This window comes from Arvicanthis niloticus, chromosome 20 (assembly GCF_011762505.2).
Source record: "Arvicanthis niloticus isolate mArvNil1 chromosome 20, mArvNil1.pat.X, whole genome shotgun sequence".
NCBI classification, from domain to species: domain Eukaryota; kingdom Metazoa; phylum Chordata; class Mammalia; order Rodentia; family Muridae; genus Arvicanthis; species Arvicanthis niloticus.
This window is the reverse complement of record NC_047677.1, coordinates 28,587,002-28,612,544: the sequence shown is the minus strand read 5'-3', so window position 1 is coordinate 28,612,544 and position 25,543 is coordinate 28,587,002. Positions and strand designations below refer to the sequence as shown.

General features: G+C 43.4%; 1 protein-coding gene across 2 annotated transcripts in view; it reads left to right on the top strand.

Annotated features, from left to right (window-relative positions):
* Mypn (myopalladin) overlaps positions 1-25,543 on the top strand; it is a 94,370-nt gene that overhangs the window by 39,741 nt on the left and 29,086 nt on the right. For both annotated transcript variants that reach the window (XM_076917194.1, XM_034524828.2), the window contains 8 exons: positions 456-631; positions 2,424-2,475; positions 5,735-5,846; positions 7,237-7,308; positions 17,204-17,345; positions 19,634-19,657; positions 21,758-21,874; positions 23,797-24,169. In XM_076917194.1, coding sequence (XP_076773309.1) covers positions 2,468-2,475; positions 5,735-5,846; positions 7,237-7,308; positions 17,204-17,345; positions 19,634-19,657; positions 21,758-21,874; positions 23,797-24,169 — 848 coding nt within the window. In that variant the 5' untranslated portion in view covers positions 456-631; positions 2,424-2,467. The remainder of the gene's footprint in view (positions 1-455; positions 632-2,423; positions 2,476-5,734; positions 5,847-7,236; positions 7,309-17,203; positions 17,346-19,633; positions 19,658-21,757; positions 21,875-23,796; positions 24,170-25,543) is intronic.

Sequence of the window (25,543 nt, the reverse complement as noted above, 5' to 3'; positions counted from 1 at the left end):
CCCACCCCACCCCCCCCAGCCAGAATCCCAAGTGGTTGTGAGCTCCATCCTTGGAACTGGAGTTAGGCTTCTTTGTTAGCAGTAGCTCTTAACCTCTGATCCTCCCAGAGTAAAATATCAGTGTGGTTTGAATATTGCCAACTCTTCTCGCTGTTACAATCAAACAATACCAAACCAGAGGTTTACTTCGAATTCTGACTCAAAGCTTGTAGGTTTCCTTCTCAGGAAACAGCTGGAGTTATCTCTGCTATTGAGCCTTTGATATTATTCAGTTTTATGTGTTTAGTTTGGTTTGGTTTTTGAGGCAGGTTCCCCTACAGATCAGACTGACCTCCACCTCACTCCGTAGCCCAGGACGACCTTGAACGTCTGCCACCTCCACCTCCTGAGTGTTGGGATTACAGGTAAATCCCACCATCCCTGACTGCGCTCCGGTTTCCGCTGTGTCGTTGCAGGTGGTATTGTGAAGGTAAGGAGCTTGAAAACTCTCCAGACATCCACATCGTGCAGGCAGGAAACCTTCACTCCCTGACCATCGCCGAAGCCTTCGAAGAGGACACAGGACGATACTCATGCTTTGCTTCCAACATCTATGGGACAGATTCAACTTCCGCTGAGATTTACATAGAAGGTACAGCTAAATACTTTTGGAGCGGGACATGTTCTAATTATATGTAATTAAATAAGCATTTGCGGGGGGGGGGGTGCTTCTCTACCCATCTAGACACTGAGGAAAACAGCCACGAACCAAGTAGAGGAAACTCTTCAGATGCTATGCCGATGAATTCCCACTATAATGGGAGAAACGCCAAACAAATGAGATAAACCATGATAAATACGTAACACTGGAGAAGAAATAGGAAAAAAAATGAATAGGAGTTTTGTGTTTGTCAGCTATAATTTTAGATTCGGTGACCAATAAAGACCTCGCTAACCAGGTGACATTTGAGGGCAAACTTGGTGGCCACAGGAGAGTCAAGGGAAAAATCACCTAGGCAGAGAAATCAGCAAGTGTGGCAGCTCAGAAGTAAGAGAAGGCCAGTCCCAGTCTTGACAGAAATGAACCAGTGTTGGCCCAACGAGATGCCTCAGTGAATAAAAACCCAGAACCTGAGTTGAGCACTAATACCCACAGTGGAGGAGAGAACCAACTCAGAAACGCTGCCCTCTCACCTACATGCATGCCTATACAACACACACACACTCTAATAATAATAATAGTAATAATAATAATAATAATAATAATAATAATAATAATCAAAAAAAGCAAGGATAAATGTAATAGCAAACGAAGCCTGAAGTTCAAGGTGAGGTTGGGGTGCCAGGAGGCAGGTGAGCAGATCCTAAGTCCTTTTCTGTCACTTCAAGGGCTTTGCTTTTGAGTAACACAGGACATTCTGGAAGGTTCTAAGGAGGGGCATGGCATAACATAATGGGTTCCCTAGCTGCTGGCTGAGAATAGACATGTCAGGAGTCAGGCTTAGATGTCTGGTGACCACCTGAGAGCTTTGGAAAGGAAGGCGGTTTCAACCGGAGTCATTTTAGAGGAAAACTTAAGTTGTAGTCCTTGGACACCTAAAAGCCTGGGATCCTATTTGCTTTGTCCTCTGGGCTTGATCTGGGGCACTAGTCTCTAGTCCCCTTTCTTGCCTATTCAACACCTTAAGTATTGTACAAATCCCTTGCATATTATATGATCATGGAATAAACACTCATTTACCGAGAAGACTGCAAGGCCAAGGTGGTCTCCTTCCTCCATATTTCCATCTCTTGATAATTTCCACAGAACTAAGCACATATTGAACATTTGACAAACATTTAGTGAGTAAATACACCGGCAGGAATGTGATTGACATTTTTTAGCCTCAGGGTTTTGGAGCAAATACCTCCAGGTTTAGCTAAACTGTACATTCCTGGAGTTTGCTATCTTGAGAAGGCAATCTAGGCTCAGGCATCTGTAGGAGAACTGAGATTGCATTGATGTTTGTGTGTCTTTCCATTCTGGCATCTAGACCTGGAAGACTCCCACCCCTAAGATGAAGGATGACTTGTTAATATTAGGACAGGACGGAAGAGCCCCCACCTACATCCAAAATGTTTGGAATCCGGAATAATCCCCTATTTCACCCACTCTGTGAGGATTTGTGAACACAAGGGAGTGCCTGCAAAGACTGCCCTGTCAATCTGAAGACCTTGGCAGGTGTTTTACGCACTGGGATTCAGAACGTGGTCCAGTTCATTTGAACTGTAACATTGTAATACTCACTAGCCGACTTTCCTCCTTTGCCAGATTGGATGTTCACGTGAGGAACCACTAGGTCCCTTCCTGAGTCTAAGTTTCTTTTTTACGTCTTTGAACGCCTAAGAGTTTGTTTAGTAAATGAACAACTTAAAAATCCCGTCTCTTGTTTTCCTTTCTCCAGGAGTCTCTTCCTCTGACTCAGAAGGGGACCCTAACAAAGAAGAGATGAATCGGTAATTCTAACAGCCTAAGCATTCTCAGACCCCAAGAGAACCTCCATTTAATGTCATTTCAAGAAAACATATATATGTACATATACATGGACAGAATGAGGGACGACTCCGTTTGTTTTTGCTTACATCTTGCCTGCCAGATTAATTTGAATCTTTCCAGATTCAAATTCATTTTAAAAAAAAAATGAAATGTCCCTTATGAATATCATCATACTTTTATCTAAAGGATTAAAAAATATATATACATATATATACATATATATGTATATATATATATGTATATATATCCCCCAACTTTTTAAAGTACATTCTAAAATAGTAATTATAAAGCTGGGTGTGGTGAAGCACACTTGTAATCTCAACATTCGGGAAGCTGAGGCAGGAGAATTGCCACGAGTTTCAGACAATAGAAATGTCTTTGCAAGTCTTAGCCTTTTTGCTAACCAGTGGCACCGAATAGTTTTATCCATTGTTTTTTTACAACTTCAATTGACCACCTGCTGTGGCCCAGGGACTTCGTTAGATACCGTAGATACCTAGAAGAACCATGGGCTTCCTGCCTGTACAAGATTTAAGGTCTAGTAGAAGGTCATGTACAGGAAGTAGGGTAAGAAATTCCAAGAGTGCTGGGCAGTGGTGGCGCACGCCTTTAATCCCAGCACTTGGGAGGCAGAGGCAGGCGGATTTCTGAGTTCAAGGCCAGCCTGGTCTACAGAGTGAGTTCCAGGACAGCCAGGGCTACACAGAGAAACCCTGTCTCGAAAAACCAAAAAAAAAAAAAAAAGAAAGAAAGAAAGAAAGAAAGAAATTCCAAGAGTAATAAAGTAGAGTGAAACAGGACCATTCATAAACTGAACAGGACTGGCCTCAGTGCTGGTCAAGGGAGGAGAGAGAGACCAAGAAAGGCTTCACGAAGCTGGGGAGCACATCCTGCCCTCCCCACAGAGGAGAAGCTCTATTTTATTTGTTGCTCAAATGCTACAAAGGCTAACAATGGGTACAAGTTTGGGTGTGCAAGACTCAGTAAGTGAGCGAGGGAGGTCACATTTATCCATTTGCTTTAAGTTCACTTGGCACAGCAGAGATTTTTAGCTTCCATTGTATACAACAGAGAGCAAACTAACTGCGACGTAAACAACACAGGTACGCCGGGTGGTGGTGGCGCACGCCTTTAATCCCAGCACTTGGGAGGCAGAGGCAGGTGGATTTCTGAGTTCGAGGCCAGCCTGGTCTACAGAGTGAGTTCCAGGACAGCCAGGACTACACAGAGAAACCCTGTCTCGAAAAACCAAAAAAAAAAAACAAACCAAACAAACAAAAAAACCCCACAGGTATATATCTCTTATTTACATACATGTCAGGATTTGTCTGGCAAACAGGCATCTCAGTGTACTTGGCACCAGAGTGCACTACCATGGATCTCTGGTGGCCAGATCCGGCTTTCTGCCTCACCTCATGCTAACATATGGCCTCCATCTCTTTAGCGTGAGAGGAAGGAACTAGGAATGCACCAACCTTTCTCTTTAGTTCCCTCAACCTTGTTTTTTTTTTTTTTTTTTTTAAGACAAGGTTTCTCTGTGCAGCCCTGGCTGTCTTGGAACTCACTCTGTAACCACAAACAGGCTGGCCTGGAACTCACAGAGATCTGCCTGCCTCTGTCTCCTGAGTGCTGGAATTAAGCTGCACATACCCACTCTCCCTCATGGGCTATGTCCAGGAAGTCATCATTAGGGACACGCATGGATACAGCAAAGGTTAGGAAACAGTCTTTCTATGCAGTAGCCATGAGAGGGGGAAAAAAAGACTCTTCTATTGTAGAACTGAACAAGTATGGGAAGACATGCAATTTTGCTCCTTAGAATACATGCTGCCTGTCTAGGAGAAAAATTCATTCTGTGTCCGTATGTCCTCTCTGGTTGTACTGGGATCCCACAAGCATCTCTACCGAGCATGCTGAAAGTGAGGACATTTGAAACATCTGGTGGGAGTTACCTCCTTTAACCTTCTTGAAAGCCTTACCGGCCAAATGATTATGTACCCATTTTAGAGATGAAGAAGCTGAGAAGCAACATCCAGACTAAAAGAAAGAATAGTCCACTGTCAGTGGTCAGTGGTTGTTTGTTCTCATGGGCAATAGGTGAGAGGCCCAGGTTCAAGATCACAAGGGGCCCTTTAAGCCCAGTGCTTCCTGTTTCCCAGGGCTCTTTTGGAAAACAAGAATCTTTCACCCAGAGCCTTCCCCTCTGCCTTAGGCTCTTTCTCTTGTCAGGTCCTCTGGCCAGATCCCCAGGCCTCTATCTTTCTCAGAAAACTAATTTTCCTTCTGCATCCTTCTCACGAGTACTTCCTGGTTCAAATTTCTTTAACTTGTATATATTTGAAGAGCTTGTTGACGTTAAGATATTTTTATTTTTGCCAGGACAAATTCCAGAAATAAAGATTTATAAAGCCTGGCCTTCCCCCCCCCCCCTTCTTTTCTTGCTTGAGATGGGAAGAGAAGAAGCCATTGATGGTTTGCTTGTCCCGTGTGCATAAAGCCCTGGGTTTGTTCCCATCAACACATAAAAAGGCATGGGGGCTCAGGCCTCTAATTAGAGCATTCAGAAGGTAATTGTAGAATAGAAGGATCAGAAGGTCAAAGTCCCCCTCTGCCACAGAGCTAGTTCAAAGCCAGAAGAAAGACAGAGGAGAGAGGAAGAGAGACAGACAGACAGAGACAAACAGAGACAGAGAGACAGAATGAGAAAGCTAAATTTAGTGGTGTAGACCTTTAATCCCAGCACTGGCAAGTGGATTTCTGTAGCTTCAAGGCCAACCTGAATTACACAGCGAAACCCCATTTTTAAAAAAAGAAAAAGGAAAAAAAAAAAAGTAAAGAATGGAGACAGGGAGGAGGGGAAAAATAAGAAAAGAAAAAAGAAGTGAGAAAGAAATAGAGACAGTGACAGCAAGATAAATCGTTAAAAATCATCTCCAGCCTGCACTGTGTCCATCACATGTGACCCTCAGGTCACACACTGTTGATATATTTGACTCACCGGCTGTGCCCCAAGCAAGGAATCCAAGGCTAAGGAAGTTGTCTTCCTGTGTGCACTGCCCAGTAGACATATAGCAATGGAATGCGGGTGGATATTTGTAGGATCTTGTCAAAGTCTTACTATATCCAACTATAAGCAGTGCCGACACCACTGGTTTTGCTGAGAGACTTTTCACGCGCATACAATTCTGTTTTATAATCTATATTTTAATAATTTCTCAGAATCCAGAAGCCAAATGAGGTGTCCTCACCTCCTGCCACCTCTGCAGCTGTCCCTCCAGCAGCACAAGTCCAGCCTTTGGTGGCCCAGCCCAGAGTGTCCACCGTCCAGCAGGTACAAGAATCTAGGTCATGGCAGGGTCATACTCCTCATGTGTAATCTGTCATTAAGATAATCACTTTGTCCTTCTGCCACATGGGCTTCTGATGGCTTTGGGAACATTCTAGGAAAAGAGACACTTGACAAGTTAATCCCCTACACCCCCGTTTTATAAAAAGTGCCAATCATATGTGAACCAATGGACGTAAATCTTTCCGTTCTTTCATGGAACTTGGAATGATTCTCCTTACTAAGACAAGCAGGAAGCTGATGGGTTGGTTGTTGTCGTTTTAGAAAAAATAACAAAGACATCTTTCAAGTTGGTGATGATGTTTAGTGTAAGACACCCAATGTATAGAAGCATATTAAGTAAAAACTTTAGCCAGAGCTGGAGAAAACAGCTCAGTGGTTAAGATTAAATATTGCTCTTGCAGAGGACCCGGTTCAGTCCCCAGCATGTACTTTGGGTTCACAACCAACGGTGATTCCAGCTCCTGGGGATCCAGCTGCCTCTTTTGTCTTCCATGGATACTAGCAGGCACATGCACAAACAGAGATACAGACCTATACAATAGCTAAAACTAAAATAAAATCAAAAAAAAAAAAAAAAAAAAAAAAAAAACTACTTTAGTCAAGGTTCTATCTCTACACCCCTGTTCCTCAAAAATCGCTAGTCCGCAGTAATAATTGCTGGGGGAGACTTCTAGGCATCTGCTATTCATATATAAAAATATTTATTTATTTATGTATACACTTTAAAATGCAAAATTATACTAAGTATATCTGCTGCATGCTGGTGGTGATCTAAATATATTTTAATGTATTAATCTTAAAAAATATATTCAGGATTGCTTATCTAACCTCTTCGGTAATACAGATGTCAACTTCGAATCCAAATTCATTGGTCTTTTTTTTTTTTTTTAAGGATTTATTTATTTCATGTATGTGGGTACACTGTCGCTGTCTTCGGACACACCAGAAGACAGCACTGGGTACCCATTACAGATGGTTGTGAGCCACCATGTGGGTGCTGGGAGTTGAACTCAGGACCTCTAGAAGAGCAGCCAGTGCACTTAACTGCTAAGCCATCTCTCCAGCCCTACATCGGTCTTTAAACTGTGATTTGTATAGCCCCAGGGACTTGATGAGCCCCCTTCAGGTTAAGGCGGCTTACACAGACCTACAGGGGGTTGGGGGAGTGTATTTTACAGCCAGCCTGACCTAGGAAGAAATGCAATAGCTTTGGTCTACGATCTCAAGTCTATGATTCATGCATTTAGAAAACAAGGTCTTTTGACGTGAAGCTAATGTTATGTGACAAGGCCTGTAGATTTGTTATCTTTAGGTCTATCCATTCAGTAACCTTGGTGACAGTGACCTTATTGCTGATTTTTTTTTCTAACAGTGTCAGAGTCCTACCAACTATTTGCAAGGCCTGAACGGGAAACCCATCATCGCAGCTCCGGTGTTCACGAAGGTAATCGATAAGACTTCTTTCTGTCCGTCAGGGCTTTAGACACCGTGGAACCCAGACAAAGGACCTATGACCAGCAGAGTTTATCTCAGGATTTGTCATTTGGGAGTACAATGTAGGACTTAAGGTATTTTCGGAAGTTTCTATGGTATTATAGCCAGACCTAGGTTTATTGGTTTTATTTTACTTTTTTGAGCTAGGATTGCATATATCCCAGTCTGGCCTTGAACTTACTATGTAATTTAAGATGAGCTTGAATTTCTGATTCTTTTTACCTCAACCTCTTGAGTACTGAGGCTGTAGATGTATACATACTGCTACATCCAATTTTATTCATTGCTAGGAACTGAACTCAGGGCCTTGTGTGTGCTAGGCAAGACCGTCAGCTAAGTTCTATCCCCAGCCCATCTCCAAGTCTCATTTCTTTTCTCCTTCTTTTTCTCCTTCTCCTCCTCCTTCTCTTCATCTTCTTCCCCTCCTCTTTCTCCTCCCCTCCTCTTCCTCCTCTTCTTCCCCCTTCCCCCTCCTTTTCCTCCTCTTCCTCTTCCTCCCCTCTTCTCCTCCCCTTTCTCCTCCTCTTCCTCCTCTTCTTCCTCCTTTCCTTTCTCCTCCTCTTCCTCTTCTTCCTCTTCCTTCTCCCTTTTCTCCTTCCTTCCTTTCTTTTGCACTAAAACAGCTGACAATTTTATTTCCACCTTTCACACTGCAAGTGAAAACACACTTTTTTTTTTTTAAATCTCACTCCTCCCTTTCAAAACTATTCTGTTAGGAAGGGGGTAGTTTTCCTTGTCATGCAGCTAGAAAAAAAAAAAAAACACTCGGGCTCAGCACAGCAATCTCCTGGTAAAACAGAACAAGAAACACAAAACTGATAAAGAACCTTCTGCTCTTATCTGTCTGGCTGAGTCACGCCAGGCAGAGTGGTCACCCTCGTAAGGCAGGTGGGGGAGGCCTGGGCATCACGGGGATGTATCCTCCCATGGATGGCCTTCGTTCATTCTTAGAGCAGGTCCCATGAGCATCATCCCAGGAGGAGGAAGGCCGTCACTACTGGCATCATGGGAGGGTATATCATATGGGATGCAGGCAGCATACCAGGGCACGGAGGACCCTGGAAACTGGGGAGAGGTGGGGTCATGTCCCCTGCAGGAGGAGGAGCAGGGAGTAGAGCTGGGGGTATCTTTCCTTGTTGAGCTGCCTCCATTGTTTTGTCAGTCAGGCCTGCTCTGACTGGGTAATAGTCTTTCACATTCTCTTTGTGTTTCCTGCTGCAATCTCACAGACGGAGAATCACTGGTAAGATACGTATCACAGATGTGACTGTAAAACTTAAGCATGTTGTTCCTCGGGCCGTAGACTGTGCAGTTCCACGTCATCCCAAGTCTCTGATTTCTAATGACAGTTTCTATAATGAGGGAAGTGTACTCACTGCTAACTACACTGACCTTTACGACCATCAAGCAGTCATTCCTGGAGATCACGTGACAAGATTCTGGCCACTTGTTCTTCTAGAGATGGATCCCGACTTTCAGGAGAATCTGGTTGGGGGGTTGCCTTTGGTGCTCAAAGAAACAGAGCTAAGTGATCTTAGGACATTTAACATAAAGCCTGGCTTAGGACACAGAGCTTGCTCTTCTGTTCTGTATTAGCAACTGTGGAGTCGTCAAATTCTAAATCACACAGTCTTTGTATTTTGAACTTGAAAATTCAGTCAGAGCTTTTTGTTTACAAAGGGAAAGAAAGCCAAAGGAGGATCAGAGAGATTAATATAAAATTTAGCCAGTGTCACAGGACTGGTTAATGACAGGATTAGAAGTCAAAACAGGTTTCTCACTTCTAACAATGTGTATAACATACACCGTTGCCCAAGACAATGTATTCAAAGATGAAAAATAAATCACATCGGAGTTTTTGTATTTTGAAAACTAAACGTATCTGCACAATATTCTTCTTAGTATGAACAGTACATGTAGGCCCGCGGAGGTTTTTATTCAAAAAGAAATATGGTTGGAGCCATAGATATTAATTGTGGTTAACTTTGTTCTTAAAGTGTCATTAGAAATGTCTGGAAATGCTTGGTTGTCACATGAGTGGGCCATGCTAGTGACATTCAGAATATTGTTAAGCACCCTACAGTGAGTGCAGGATGCCAGCCCATGCCCTCCAGCAAAGAATTATCTACCCCCAAATCTCTAGAATGCCCAAAATGAGGAAGCCTTGTTTTAAGAAAAATGGCAAATGTGGTCTTTTCTAGCAATACCGATAAGATAAGCCTTGCTAGATCCACAACTGTCCCAGAAGGGGAGTTCCGCCATATTGTATGAGATCATCCAAGATGGCTTCCCAAAACCCATCATGGAGTCTAGAGTGATCTCTGTCTACCCATTTCCATGTCAATTAGACACACTTCCTTATGAATAAGTTATCTATTTTTTTTTAATTCACTTAATATTCTGCCTCTGGTGTTTCAGCCTCACTGTTGTGAAAGGCTGGAAGTAGGAAACCACCATGTTATGATTTAGTAGATAGAAGACTCTGAAGAGGAATTGTGGAGTGCAATTGTAGATGGACTGTGTGTGTCTGTGTATTGTGTGCATGCATGTATATGCATATGTGCATATATGTCTCTGTGTGTATATGTGTGTATATGTATGTGTACATGGTGTATGTGTGTGTATATGTATGTGTGATGTTATGTGTGTATGTATATATGTCTCTGTGTGTATATGTGTATATGTGTATGTATGTGTGATGTATGTGTGTGTGTATATGTACAAGTGTGTATATGTCTCTGTATATGTGTGCGTGTGTGTATGTGTGATGAATGTGTATGTGTGTGCATATATGTACAGGTGTATATATGTCTGTGTGTATATGTATGTATGTGTATATTTGCACATTCGTATGTGTGTGTATATATGTGTGTGTGTGTCAGTAAACCTATTTTTGTCATCTCTTATTGACACTGCTAAGTCATATAGTCTTAAGATAAAAGTGATATAGAAATGAAGCAATGTATCATGTCTATTTGCTACAGGTTAGAAACAGTACTGACTTCAGGAATAGCTAAACCACCAAATACACAACATCTGGTCCCAATAAAGCCTCCTGACTTCCCATTCTCAGCGCCTATCACCACCCGATTTCAAAGCTTAGGTGTGCCGAGATTCACAGCGCTCAGAGCACATGCCTTGTACATTCAACACAGACAGAGCTGTTTGTATTTCCCAGTCATCCTGAAAGCTATGTGTAATATGCAGAGAGAAGTTTACAAAGTTTACAAAGGTGCAATCTGGGACAATGATGCAGATCAGGAGGCTGAGACAGAGAGAGGCTGTTCAAGGACAGCCCGGGCTACATAGAAAGATCCTTTCTCAAAAGCTAAGTTCCAAATGCTAATTTCTTTTCTTTTCTTTTCTTTTCTTTTCTTTTCTTTTCTTTTCTTTTCTTTCTTTCTTTCTTTCTTTCTTTCTTTCTTAATTTAAAAAAATCTGGGTTCCGGGTATAGTTCAGTGGTTAGGTACTTGCCTAGCAAGCACAAAGCCCTGGGTTTAGCCCTCAGCATGAGAGAGAACAAGAAAGAGAGAGACAGAGACACAGATGCACAGAGGGAGTCAGATAGGACCCTTTGATACTAATTCTTTATATTTAATTTCCAAGGTCACTCATAGCACCCATTTTAACTGGTTTAACTGAGGTGACTCTGGTTGCCTCTTTCTGATTGGATGTTCTGGGTGGCAGACACAAATGCCTTTGACGTAAAAAACGGGGAAATGACTTGACCATTAGATACAGTGAAGTCTAAAGATGTCAACTTGCTGGTAGGAAATCAGCTCTTAGTACACAGACGGAAGCTATGAGGAGGCTTTCTCTGCCCACTGGATGTAGGCTTTTGCCTCCGTAAATGGGATCAGAATGGCCCAGGGACATGGGGCACCAGGATAGGCTGGAGTTCAGATTCCAGAGAGACTTATCAGCCCCAGTGTGCTTGCGTCAGTTTCTGTCAGTGAGGGCAGGATTGAAGTCACAGTCACTGCCAGGGTCATTAGCGAATATCTGAGTCACAGTTACCAAGGATGGTATTATGCCACTGGAGCAATGATAGCAGGTGATTTGCATACATCGGTCCTGGTTATTCTGTCTCTGTTTACCTCTTTAGGGACTTCTGGCAGCACAGCACAGTTCCTGTGACTCATTTTCTATACAGCCCAACAAAGCATTTCTTTGCCAATTATGGCAAGACATCATTTTATTTTTAAAAGCTGTGATTAGAGAGTGGAGTTTTATTTAACCCCTTTTTCCCCCTAATGATAGAAAATGCTTATCTTCATTTTTTAATTTTTTGGGGGGTGGGTGGGGTGGGGTGTATAGGTGCTGGCTTCAAGACCAGGTTTCTCTGTGTAGCCCTGGCTGTCATGGAACTTGCTCTGTAGACCAGGCTGGCCTCGAACTCCACCTGCCTCTGCTTCCCGAGGGCCGGGATTAAAGATGTGGACCACCACCACATGGCTTTTAATAAATGGTTTAAGTGAGAAGGAGAATTGCCCTACCAAATGGTGACGTTGTTAAGAGCAGACCATGGGTCCCTGTATGTTTATTCATACAGAGTGCCAGTGCCGTTGGTTGGCTTGTTATGAGATGAACTTGTGCTTCTGAATGCTAGGTAAGTGCTCTACCACTGAGCTACATCCCCAGCCCCTGCTTTTTGTTGTTGTCGTTCTTGCTCTTATTGTTGTTGTTTTAGACAAAGCCTCAGGCTGACCTTAAACTCTCTAAGTATCAGTGGATGACTTTGAACTCCTGGCCTTCCTGCTTCCACCTGCTTCCACCGGGGTTACAATGTAACAATGTTACAATGTATCCGTGAGCACACCTGCTTCACGCAGTGCTGGGAATCCAACCCAGGGCTTTGTGACTGCTAGGCAACCTCTCTACCAATGGAGTCGCATCCTCAGCCCACCTTCTATGCTTCGTTTCTTTTAATTTTTCACATATATTCACGTATTTGGCGTGGGGGTGGGTACGATGCATACATAAGATTAGAGGCAACTTGCTTGCTGGAGTCAGAGCTGCCCCTCTACCGCGTATGTTTCAGGGATGGGATTTAGGTTCTCAGTCTTGGCAACAAGTGCCCTTCCCCTTTGAGCCATCTCACCGCCCTTCGTATGTTTTGAAACACTCTGTGTATGGAGCTAGACCACCCTTCCTCCCCCTCTTTGCAACATCAAAAACACTTTACTCTGCTTAGGACGAGGACAGCATTCACACGTCTCGAGTGTGGAGGGGGAGAGGTGACCAAATTAGAATCTTGCTCCTGTCACCTCCTACTCAATGGCAGCTGCCCTGGCGGGCTTTCAAGGCTGCTGCAGCCCTAGCTCTGGCAGCTTCAGCAGTAACTTGAAGATGGTAAGGGGGCAGGGGAAGGGAGAATTTGAAGAGCACTACATTATATAAGAGCAGAGGCAGGAAACCCTGAAATAACTGGGCCAGTGGCCAGATCCAGATTTCTCAAGGCTTCGCCGTCCCTCTTCCCAACCCACCAGTTCCAGAGACCTTTCTGCATCCTTAGCCTAGGGCACCCATGACAACCAAACTGTCAGCACAAGTATGGCAGTCAGAGGACAATTAATAGGAATCTGTTTTCTCCTCCCACCACATAGGTCCTGGGATCAAACTCATATCCTCAGGCGTGGTGGCAAATACCTTTGCCTGCTGAGCCATCTTGTCATCTCCCATTGGTATATATCAGTAAACTTTTCTGGGCCAACTGCAGCCTAAGGCAGGCACTATATACATTCCCATGGTTCATGCCCTGAGAGGCTGAAACATCTGGATTTTAAAAGATAAATTACAAAAATGAACCTTGGAGCTATTCTTAAAAATATTTTATTTTACGCAGATGAGTGTTTTTTATTTTGTCTGCATATATGTCCCATTCATACCTGTATCCAAGGAGGCCAGAAGAGGGCATCAGACCCCCTAGAACTGGAGCTATAGACAATTGTGAGTCACCATGTGGATGCTGGGAATCAAACTTTGGTCCTCTACAGGAACAAGTGCTCCTAACTGATAACGTATTTTAACCAATAAGGGAGATGCTGTTTCAGTTTTGGTTTTGTTTGTTGGTTTTGTTTAATTTTGTTTTTTAAGACAGGGTCTCACTATATAGCTCTGTGTGTCTTAGAATTCACTACAAACAAACTCAGAGAGACCCACCTGCCTCTACCTGCCAAGTGCTAGGGTTAAAGGGTGCCACTATGCCTGGCTGAAATGCTGTTTGTGAAGGCATCTTTGCGTTGAGTCTGCCAGCCAAGATCCACTAAACAGGAACTCCCGTTTATAGCACCTGACACTACAGGGTGGGGAGGAAGCAGACATGTAGTCAAATCTGTTCTGCAGTAATACTTTCATTTCCGGAAGCTTCAGAATATCTTCAGGAAGAGCAGGAACCTTTGCTCCTGCCTGGTCATGGAGACTTTCCAGACTGTGTCAGGTGTGTAATGAATGAACTCGAACACAAACTTTTCAGTGACAAATAAGGCAGATTTGTACTTTGCTCATTGTGTTTTACCTCAGGGGAATGTGGACTTTTGACTATAGAGACTTTATTTCAGATCCATAATTTCTACTAAAGATTAACTCAGGCTTTCTCAGTTGAGGACTGTCTCATTTAGCCCGTTTATCTTGAATTAGATAAATGTAATCAAGTCTGTGTTCCTCGTGTGTGTTTGTTTGTGTTTTGTTACTGCAATGGAATACCAAAGGCAGGTCCTTTATACGGGAGAGAGGTTTATGTACCCTAGAGGTTTGGAGTTTCAAGGGTCTAACAGTGGTATTGCCTTAGCTTTGGTGATGATCTTGTGGCGGATGGTTAACACAACAGTGGGAAAGACAGAGAATAGGAAGAGAATCATGCAGAGAGATAGGTTTTAAAAGAAAAAACAGGAGGGACTGGAGAGATAGCTCGGTGGTTAAGGGCACTTGCTGCTCTTCCAGAGGACCTGTACCCTGTTTCCCACATGGCGGCTCACAACCATCCATAACGCAAGTTTTAGAGGAGGATCCAGCACCCTCCTCTGGCCTCCCTGAGTACCAGACATATATAAGTAGTCTCCAGACATACATGCAGGCAAACACCATACATAAAAGTTCTTTTGAAAAAAGAAAGGGAAGAGAAAAGGAACCAGTAACAACCTCTCAATTCACCTCCTGATGGTCCCACTGCCTCTTAACACTGTCTCACTGGGGAACAAGCTTCCAACTTGTGACCATTTAGGGAGATACATTGTATAGCCCACATCATCATCACAGCATCAGAGGATGCCTGAGGTCTACTGCCATGACTAATACAGCGCCATCCACACTGTGTCCAAATGGCTTAACTCATCTGTATGTGCGAGTAGGAACACAGGCCATCTCCTTATGAGACTTTGTAGTAGACCTTGGATTTTCCTCGACCTAGTGGTGCATGCCTCTGATTCCAGCCCTCAGGGGATGGAGGCTAGAGAATCTAGAGGTCAAGGTCATCCTCTGATACATAACAAGGCCACTTTAATCTGCAAAACAAAAGCAAACCAGCTCCAGCAAGATGGCTCAGTTGTGGGGTTAAAGGACAACCTCAGCAGTAAAGAGTCTGTACTGCTTTTCCGAGGACCGGAGTTCAGAGGACTACACCAGGCCACTCAGGACAGCTTGTAACTCCAGCTCCAGGGGGGCCCTGGTGCCTTCTTTTGGCCTCAGAAGTCACTCCACCCACATACACATAATAAGCATACACATCTAAATGTAATTAAAAATAAAAATTATGCTGATAAACTTTTAAGAAAAAGGGAAAAAAAAGCTGGGCAGTGGTGGCGCATGCCTTTAATCCCAGCACTTGGGAGGCAGAGGCAGGCGGATTTCTGAGTTCGAGGCCAGCCTGGTCTACAGAGTGAGTTCCAGGACAGCCAGGACTACACAGAGAAACCCTGTCTCGAATTAAAAAAAAAAAAACAACAACAAACAAACAAAAAAACCCTACAATTTGCAACAATAATGGCTTTGACTCTCAGCAACTATTCCTAAATGGCTTGTAAGATTACCCTTGGACTCTGCCCTTCTGGGTATTGACCCCTGCTAGAATGAACTTCTACCTCCTACCCAAAACATTAGCAGGCATACTCTGTACACAGTAGCACTGCGGGTGTCTTGGCTGACCTCTCAAATAGAACACAGGTCTCTGCTTTCATTGTCAAATGAAAAAATTACAACCACAAGGTGGGGCTTGTCTCAGCTGTGACACGGCCTCTCCAGAGGGTCCGTCTGTAAAACGGCTTTGCAGACCCTCTGCTGAAAATCCGCTTAGCAAATGAACTGAGCCAGAACGTGTAGACTGACTTTATTTTGTATAGATCCATTTTATAAAAGTGCCATATATCAATTACACAACCCCTTCTGCCACTACTGTTTTTATTGGGGACTGTTGATTCATTTTCTAACCTGTTTCCCTCAGAACTAATGAAAACTCCATTATATATTCATTCTAGAGATATTTTTGACTGCCACTAAAGGTTTCAAGAGGCCCCAAAGTTGACATTTGAGCACAGAATTTTCTCAGAGGTCAGGGAAGAGCATAGCACACAGCGACTCGCAGATGTGGCCTGCTTTCTAGGGGAAGTGAGGAATGACTAGATTTTTCAATCCAATAGCACTTTTATTAATTCAGAACCCACTCTGTTATTCTGGTCATGAATGACTTCAGCAAATAAATTTGGGACTACGGAAAGAACAAAATACTGACATTGAACTACAGTGCCCCCTGGCTGTCATGATGCCAATTCACAGACACCTTTGAATTAAGAGTCAACAGCTGTATGCATTGAGACCAGTCAGTGTTCAACCTTTGGATACTGGGACAAGACCTTTGTCATCTATGAAACCGATGCTTGAAAACTGTTCAGTTACAAAAAAGAAAAAAAAAAAAAAAAGCCGGGCGGTGGTGGCACACGCCTTTAATCCCAGCACTTGAGAGGCAGAGACAGGCAGATTTCTGAGTTTGAGGCCAGCCTTGTCTACAGAGTGAGTCCAGGACAGCCAGGACTACACAGAGAAACCCTGTCTTGAAAACACAAAAGAGAAAGAAAGAAAGAAAGAAAGAAAGAAAGAAAGAAAGAAAGAAAGAAAGGAAGGAAGGAAAGAAAGAAAGAAAGAAAGAAAGGAAAACTGTTCAGTTGACCAGAACTACCCCACTTTGTAATATTTTTAAGTAGGTTTGTGGTTTTTGTGTAAGGTATGGCTCATGGCTGTTGGGAGGGGGTCCATACAGCCCACATCACTAGACAAGGGTTATAAATGTGTCAGATAAATGCACAAATACAGTAAGGTTTTTGATAGACCAGAACTGTAAAAAAAAAATCACAAATTATGGGAGTAAATAACTAAAGAAATAAAACTAACAAATAATAACAGAAATTGTTTTAAAATATCTCCTTTACTCAAAATGTCTTACCTAATATTTAATAAATTTGATTAGCACTCAAATGGAAGTAAAGAAGAACAATGAAGGGGCTGGAGAGATGGCTCAGCGGTTAAGAGCACTTGCTGCTCTTCCACAGGTCCTGAGTTCAATTCCCAGCAACCACATGGTAGCTCACAACCATCTGTAATGGAATCTGATGCCCTCTTCTGGGGTGTCTGAAGACAGCTGCAGTGTGCTCACATGCACAAAAGAAATAAACATTTAAATAAATCTTTAAAAGAGAGATAATGAGGAAAGAACCTTGAGCAGGTTGGATGGTGCTGTCTTTGGGTATAGAAGATGTGGGAAAAAAACCAAGGGTGGAGAGGGCCTCCCTAACACCCAGGAGGGGGTGTGATCCCCAAGTGCATAGGTGATAACACTACTTCTCTCTCACCCCAGATGCTGCAGAACCTGTCAGCCTCTGAGGGGCAGCTGGTTGTCTTCGAGTGCAGAGTGAAAGGGGCCCCATCTCCTAAAGTCGAGTGGTACAGAGAAGGGGCCTTAATAGAAGACTCCCCAGACTTCAGGATCTTACAGAAGAGTAAGTTGATGCTGTTCTAATTGATTTTATGTTTTTGAAAAACAAATTAAATATATGTTTTTTTAAAGCTAACATAAAGGGGCTGGAGAAATGGCTTAACAGTTAAGAGCACTGGCTGCTCCTCCGGAGGACATGGTCCTAATTCCCAGCTCTCACTGGAGACTCACAACTGGTCCAGATCTGCCACTCTCGTCTCATCTCTGTGGGCACTGCAAGCACATTGTACACAGACATAAATATAGGCAAAAACACCCATATGTGTAAAAGATCTGTTCAAATTTCTTAACCCAACATAAAAATCACTTGTAAGAATGTCTCCTAAGGCTGGGCATGGTGGCACATGTGTTTGATCCCAGCACTCAGAAGGCAGAGTCAGGTTGATCTCAGAGTTTGAGGCCAGCCTGGTCTACAGAGCGAGCTCCAGGACAGCCAGGGCTACACAGAGAAACCCTTTCTTAAAAACAAAACAAAGCTAGAATGTCTCCTAAGATAAATTGTTAATATTTTGGTATATATTCTCCAAGATTTCTCCATATATATTTTTAGTTTAAAAAATCACTTTTTTTTTTTTTTTTGTAATTGATTTTGCATTTTGACACACAGTCTTACTGTGTAGCTCTGGCTGACCTAGGATTATGTAGACCAGGTTTGCCTTGAACTCAAAGATTCCCCTGCCTCTTCCTCTCAGGTGTTGGTACTAAAAGCATGTTCCACCGTGCCCAAATAGAATTGATTTTTTTACACTAGAGTATATAGACATCTTTTTGTATTGCAATGTTGTTCTTAGCTGTATGTCTTATTTTAAAATTTAGTTACATGTATTTACTGTGTCTATATGTGTGGAAACATGTACACAGCACATCTGTGAGATTGGAGTACAGCTTGCAGGCTCTCTACTTTCACTGTGTGGCTCCTGCTGGTTCTAATCAAGCGATCAGCCTTGGTGACAAATGCCTTTACCCACTGAGCCATTTGCCGACCATTATAATTTTTTTTTTCTTTCTTGCAGTGCTAGGGATTGAACCCAGGACCTTCTGCATGCCAGACAAAGAGCTCTACTGCTAAGCTACATATAAGTTCTGTTAACCTTAAAACTAGTATAAGTCATGGGCCAGCGAGATGGCTCAGTGGGTAAGGGTGCCTGCCTATATCCCTAGACCCAAATAGAGCAAGAAAAGTATTGACTCCTGAAGGTCTTTCCTCTGGCCTCGACATGCATGGTTGCAGCAACCGCAATAATTCTGAACAGCATCTAACTGAGAAAGGAAATACGCTTCAGTAGTTCTGTGTATTGTGTAGAAGATGGGTGGTACATGTACAGCTATTAATTGAATGCCTGCAATTGGATAAATGTATATGGAACACCTGTATTTTGTGGTAGGCACTTGGAGGAAAACAAAACAATTTTAGGATAATGAACTTGCTTCCTTCAAGGACTCTTTTGCATGTCCCAAGGCTCTCAAGTTTACAAACTTATAGAAGGAAGAAGGTACATTTTATAGGCACTTGAGACCCCAGAGCAGAGGAGAAATATTTCTCAAAAGTCATGAGCTTTCTTCTAGGTAAAGCAAGTCATGGGCCCGTGAGATGGCTCAGTAGGTAGAGGTTCTTGCCTTCAAGCCTTAAGACCCGAGTTTGATTTCAGGATCCACATGATGGAAGGAAAGAGCTGATTCCTGCAAATTGTCCTCTGACCTCCACATGAGTGCTGTAGAATGCACACAAGAGATGATAGATAGATAGATAGATAGATAGATAGATAGATAGATAGATAGATAGATAGATAGATACATAGATACATAGATAGATACATAGATAGATGGATGGATGGATAGATAGATAGATAGATAGATAGATAGATAGATAGATAGATAGATGCATACATGCATACATGGATAGATAGATAGATAGATAGATAGATAGATAGATAGATAGATAGATAGATAGATAGATAGATGGGTGGGCAGATGGACAGACAGACAGGGGCTTCTCTTTTTGAATCTCACCTCCCTCTGGCACTCTTCCTTGCCTGGGGGCCTGAAGCTTATTGTCCACTCTGTTAACCCAGGTGTGCTCCAAGAGGAAGCATTGTTTAGCTGCTTTCCACTGCCCCTCTGTAGCCTTCCTGAGGTCATTGGTACCTGGGTCACTACATAACCTTGACAGATTGTCCTTATCACTTCGCCCCCATGTAAGCAAGACACTGGGGTTCTACCGAAAGCTTCTGATGGAAATGTAGCTTCTCAGCCAACAAATGCTCACAGCCGTTTGTTCTTTTCTCTCTTTAGAACCTCGATCCATGGCAGAGCCAGGTAAAGATCATCTCACCTTTAACTTATTCATATGCTATGAGTGGTTTGAGACACACATGTCGCAGTTACTCTAGTGTCGAGACAAAGTGAAAATAAGGACTTCCAGAAAGATTCAAATGAACTCTGTTATTGTAGAAGGGGGCAGGGGAGATGGAGCACGTTCAAATTTGCATATCAATTCATTATCTAATATGAGTCCAGTTAAGTATTTTTTTAGCCTTTCGTAGGGATATTTTCCCTCCTACCATTACTCCCGCCCATTTCATGCCCTCCTCAAAATCCGGCTTGGGATTTATTTGATGCCAAGTCAAGTCCAATCCCTAAAGCCTTTGTGTCTCAAACTTAATGGATGAGAGGCTGGGAATGTAGATAATTGAGAACACGTACATACATAGCTTACTCAAAGCCATGGGTTTGATTTTTGGGCTTGACTGGTACTAGGGTACCAATCAAAGTAAAGAAAGAAATAATTTATGGATCAAATTCAGGAATTTATAGAGTTTTTTATTTTGGATAGTTTTTTTAATTTTTAATTTTTTTAATGTTTTTTTTTTTTTTAATTTCTACTAAAATAGAAGTGGGAGCCAGGAAAAATTCGTCTGTAGACAATGCGAGTCCTTTACAAACCAGAACCCTCAGGCTGTATCTGTAACCCGGGTGACGAGATTGTTCACAGTTTTATTACAGTTCTCTTCTCACGATAAAGGCATTCCAGAAGTAAGCTTGGAATAGTCATATGGTACATCTGTGCCAGACCAGGGAGCACATAATAAAGACAACAGTCCTTTCCTATAAGGAGCAACTGTCATGGCCTCCTGGGAAGGTCTAGATAAGTGGTTCTCAACTTTCCTGATGCTGCAACCCCTTAGTACAGTTCCTCATGTTGCGGTGACCTCCACAGCCACAAAATTATTTTCCTAGCTATTTCATAGCCGCAAGTTTGCTATTGCTATAAATCATAATGTAAATATCTGATATGCAGGACATCTGATATGTGACCCCAACCCATGGGTTGAAAAAGCTGTGCTGGCATGATCTAGGTGACTTAATTCCGTCATCACAAAGTACTGAGATGCCAGGTTTCCCCTAGAACAACTATTTTAGTGATTTTGTTTTAATGGCCCTGCTCTTCTTCAGTTGTCAAAGAATATCTCACTGAATTTCAGGCTCTAGTCATATCTGAAAATTACCTGTGCTGTCACAAGACTTCATATTATGTATCTGGCTAATCCATGGGAACGACTGTGGAATTATAAAGGGAGATACACTTCAATCCCTCCTCAGCTGGAATCTCTATTCTCTATCAGCTAATTGCTACTTAAACAAAGCATTTGCTGGGCAGAGGTGGCACACGCCTTTAATCCCAGCACTTGGGAGGCAGAGGCAGGCAGATTTCTGAGTTCGAGGCCAGCCTGGTCTACAGTTCCAGGACAGCCAAGGCTAACAGAGAAACCCTGTCTCGAAAAACCAAAAGTAAATAAATAAATAAAATAAAATAAAATAAAATAAAATAAAATTATCTCACAGTGGACTTTCCCCTTGAAGATAATGAGGGATTGGTGTTTAGAAACCTATTTTATTAGTTTTTCTATTTCACTCATGTTCTTCCTTTGACCCCTAGTTTGTTTTTGTGACTTTTGACAAGTTTATTGCTACTTTAATTTTTGTCATCTGGATCAGCGATAGAAACAGAACGTGCATCATGTGTAACCGCTAGTCTTGGTCCACCCTAGCTGGCAAAGACTGGAGAGAATACTGCAGGAGAGTCAAGAGTTTGAGGCAGGCCTGAGCTGCACCTTTTGGGATGTATTTCAATCCTTAGAGGGTTCCCCTAGTGGGGTACGTAACCCAGCATCCCAATACCCTCTTGTCAGTTCTCAGCCTATCAGCACAGAGCTATTGGGTTTATATCTTTGGACTCTTTCCGCCTCCTAACCGGTCAATTTGATCAAATAGTTACTTGGTGCTGTTGTGTTAGGAGAACTAATTAAGTCAGCTCCTTGTATCGACTTTTGTGGACGAGTCATTTGCTATCAGTATGTCTCGGGATTCTGTCTCTGTGAGTAAGTCATTGATCTTTTCTACCTTGCTGGCCCACAGAGGAGATCTGCACGTTAGTCATTGCTGAGGTGTTTTCGGAAGACTCGGGCTGCTTCACGTGCACCGCAAGCAACAAATACGGCACGGTGTCTAGCATCGCCCAGCTGAACGTGAGAGGTGAGCGCTTCATGGCAGTTTGGCTGTGAACTTCAGAGTCGTCTTCCCTTCCCGATTTATGCCTGAACCATAAAGATTTAAATTAGGGCCTGAAGAAATGACTCAGTGGTTAAGAATACGCTCACTGGTCATTCTTCTAAAGGACCCAAGTTCAACATTCTACACTGACAAGGTGGCCTCACAACCATCTGTAACCCCACTTCCAGGGGATCCATCACCCTCTTCTGGCCTCCAAGGGCACCGCCTATATATGGTGCACACACACACACACACGCATACAGGCAAAGCATTCACACATAGACTAAAGAGGAAATATTTTTGAAAAATCAATTATTAAGAAAAATGTTCTTGGGGGCCAGTGAGAAGATGGCTTAGCAGGGGTAAGTACCTCCCACCAAGCCTGACTGACTGAATTCAGTCCCCGAGATCCACACGGTATAAGAATAACACTGGTTCCAGCAAGTTGACCTCTGATCTCCACCCTCGTCCCTTTGCCTGCCTGCATGAGTGTATATTCATTCACATGCACAAAAAATAAAATAGTAGTAGTAAAAAAGAAAAGTGCTCTTGGGTGGAGATTATAGTTGTTGGTAACGCACTTGCCTAGCATACATGAAGCCCTGGGTTCCTTCTCCAGCACTGCATAGACCATGCATAAATGCACATACCTGTAATCTCAGCACTGGGAACGTGAAGGCCTGGGGATAAGGAGTTCCAGGTCATTGGGCACAGAGTGAGCTCAAGGTCACCCTCTCATACATGAGACCCTATCTCCAAAAATACATTTGTTGGACAATGTCCAGTTTTCAAGTTCTTATTATACTTAAAAGCACAATCTCCTGGGTGTCGCTTCTTGCATCCCCAAAAGCATCTCCTTGACCTTACATAAACTCCTCAAATTCTTCAGAGGACTTTAAGGAGCTGGGAGATAGTCCAGTAGGTGAAGTGCTTGCCTCACAAACTTAAGTTCCTGAGTTCGATGCCCTGAATCTGCATACAAAAGGCATGGTAGCCTATGGTTTTAACCCCTGTGCTGGGGAGAAAGATGTGTCTTGGCTAGGGTTTCCATTGCTCTGAAGAGACACCAAGACCAAGGCACCTCTTATAAAAGATAACATTTCACTGGAGTTGGCTTACAATTTCAGAGGTTCAGTCCATTATCATCATGGTGGGAAGCATGGCAGCATCCAGGCAGGCATGGTGCTGGAGAAGTCAAGAGTTCTACATCTTGATCCTAAGGCATCCAGGAAGAGACTGGCTTCTGCAGTCACCCAGGAGAAATTCTCTCTTCCACACTGGGTGAAACTTGAGCATAGGACCTCAAAGCCCACTCCCACAGTGACTCACTTCCTCCAACAAGGCCACACCTTCTTCAACAAGGCCACACCTCCTAACAGTGTCACTTTCTGTGGTCCAAGCATGTTCAAACCACCACAAGATAGATCCCAGGAATTCATTGGCCATGAATACCTAAAGTTGTGCTTTGGCCTCCACATGTACATACACAGACACACACAGACACACACACACACACACACACAGAGAGAGAGAGAGAGAGAGAGAGAGAGAGAGAGAGAGAGAGAGAGAGAGAATGGTTAGATTTCAGAGGTAGGTGTTCAGGGTATCATACTCACATCCTTGAATAAACTAAGCATGTATTCCACACTGCTACATGCACAGCTGTGTGCAGATGTTTAATTCTCTCTCTCTCTCTCTCTCTCTCTCTCTCTGTCTCTCACCATTCTTGAGTGCTTCAGATTTGTCCCGTTTTTAGAAAGCATCTCTCTGTGCATGCATCTACCTGGTCTGATATTTTTCCCCTTGTGTGCCTGTTGCCCCTCCCCACCCCCCAGCTGGAGGTGACAGTCCCATGCCAGTCCTGTTGGTGGCCTTCAGCCTGGGTTCTCTAATTGTCCTTTCAGGAAATGAAGACATCAGTGACAACGGAGCTCTTCACTCAGCCAACTCAGCCACCAACCCAGCTGTGACCGAGCAACAGCCCTCCCCACCCAACCCTCAGCCTCCTTCAGAGGAGCAGCCCCCTAAACCCAAACTTGAAGGAGTCCTGGTGAACCATAATGAGCCCCGGTCCAGCTCCAGGATTGGACTACGGGTGCACTTCAACCTGCCCGAAGACGACAAAGATACAGAGGCGTACTCTGGGAGTGGTGCAGCCAACACCAGCCAGACTAGGCCTGATTCCTTCCCTGAGAGGTTCAATGGACAGGAAGCCAGAATCCCAGAGCCTTCCTCACCTGTTAAAGAGCCCCCTCCAGTCTTGGCCAAACCCAAACTGTAAGTAGGAACAGAATGAGTAACTGTGAGTGTCTGTGAGCCTCCTGTGAGTCTGACCTTGAATATGACAGAGACAGGGGCTGGTAGGATGGCTCGGCTGGGTAAAGGGGCTTACCACACCAGCCCAAAAACCCAGGTTCAATCCCTGGGACCCACATGGTAGAAGAAAAGCAACTCTCATAAGCATCATCTGACCTCCACATGCACGTGTGTACACACACACATTCGTGCATGTACACATGCGTGCGCGCACACACACACACACATACACACACACACACACACACATACACACACACACACACACACACACTAAAAAGTAAATTTAAAAATTTTAATAGTGAAGTTGGGCTGGGGGTGTAGCTCAGTTGTGAAGATTGCTTGCCCAGGATGCATGAGGCCCAGGGGTTGATCCCAGCCCTGCAGTAGGTGAAGTAGGCCGCCCCTGTGATCCCAACATTTACCAGGTGTGGGCAAGAAGATCTGAAATTCAAGGTCAACTCTAGCTTCACACGAAATTTGAGGCCAGCCTGGGCTACATGAGACCAAAACAAACAAGATAGAGTTAAAAAAAAAAAAAAACAATTTTAAGTGAGAAAATGTCCATTGAGTGTAATGCAGAGTGTACATCTCTCATCACCATGAACACATATCTACTGCCATTCTCAGTATTAACATTCTGTCTGCCCCGCCCCACCCACCCCACCTGCCAGTGGCATGGCACCTGACTGATGTTACAGTTCTTCCATCCCAGAATAGAATACTCTTTCTTGTACCGGAAAGTCTTGTCAGTCCACTCTTCTGTCCTTGTGTGTCTCTGCACCAACTTGAGCTTCTGTGCTCATTAGAGAAACCCTTCTGTTTACTTATATAGTTCTTTGCTAATGTCGAGTATCCAGTGTAAAATGGCATGATTTCTATGTATAGATATATACATTTCTATTATATGATGGGATGCAAGAAGCCTTGGTCTTCCAACTCGGCCCAGGATCTCACCTCTCGGGAGAGCCCATGGCAGAGCCATGCCCTGTGTTCAGTTCCCCTGCAGCCAAGCAAGTACAGAACATGACCTTAGCATGTTGTGGTTCATCCGAATCTGTTATGGATAGTAATGGTGTATATTAGAAACAGTGACAGAATTTTATTTATAATTATATAAACCCTTAATGTCAGTATACTGGCTAGTTTTGTGATCAGTTTGACACAGCTAGAGTCATCAGAGAGAAAGAAGCCTCAGTTGAGAAGATGCCTCCATGAGATCCAGCTGTAAGGCATTTTCTCAATAATGATCAATAAGGGAGGGCCTAGCCCATTGTGGGTGGAACAATCCCTGGGCTGGTAGTCCTGGATTCTATAAGAAAACAGGCTGAGCAA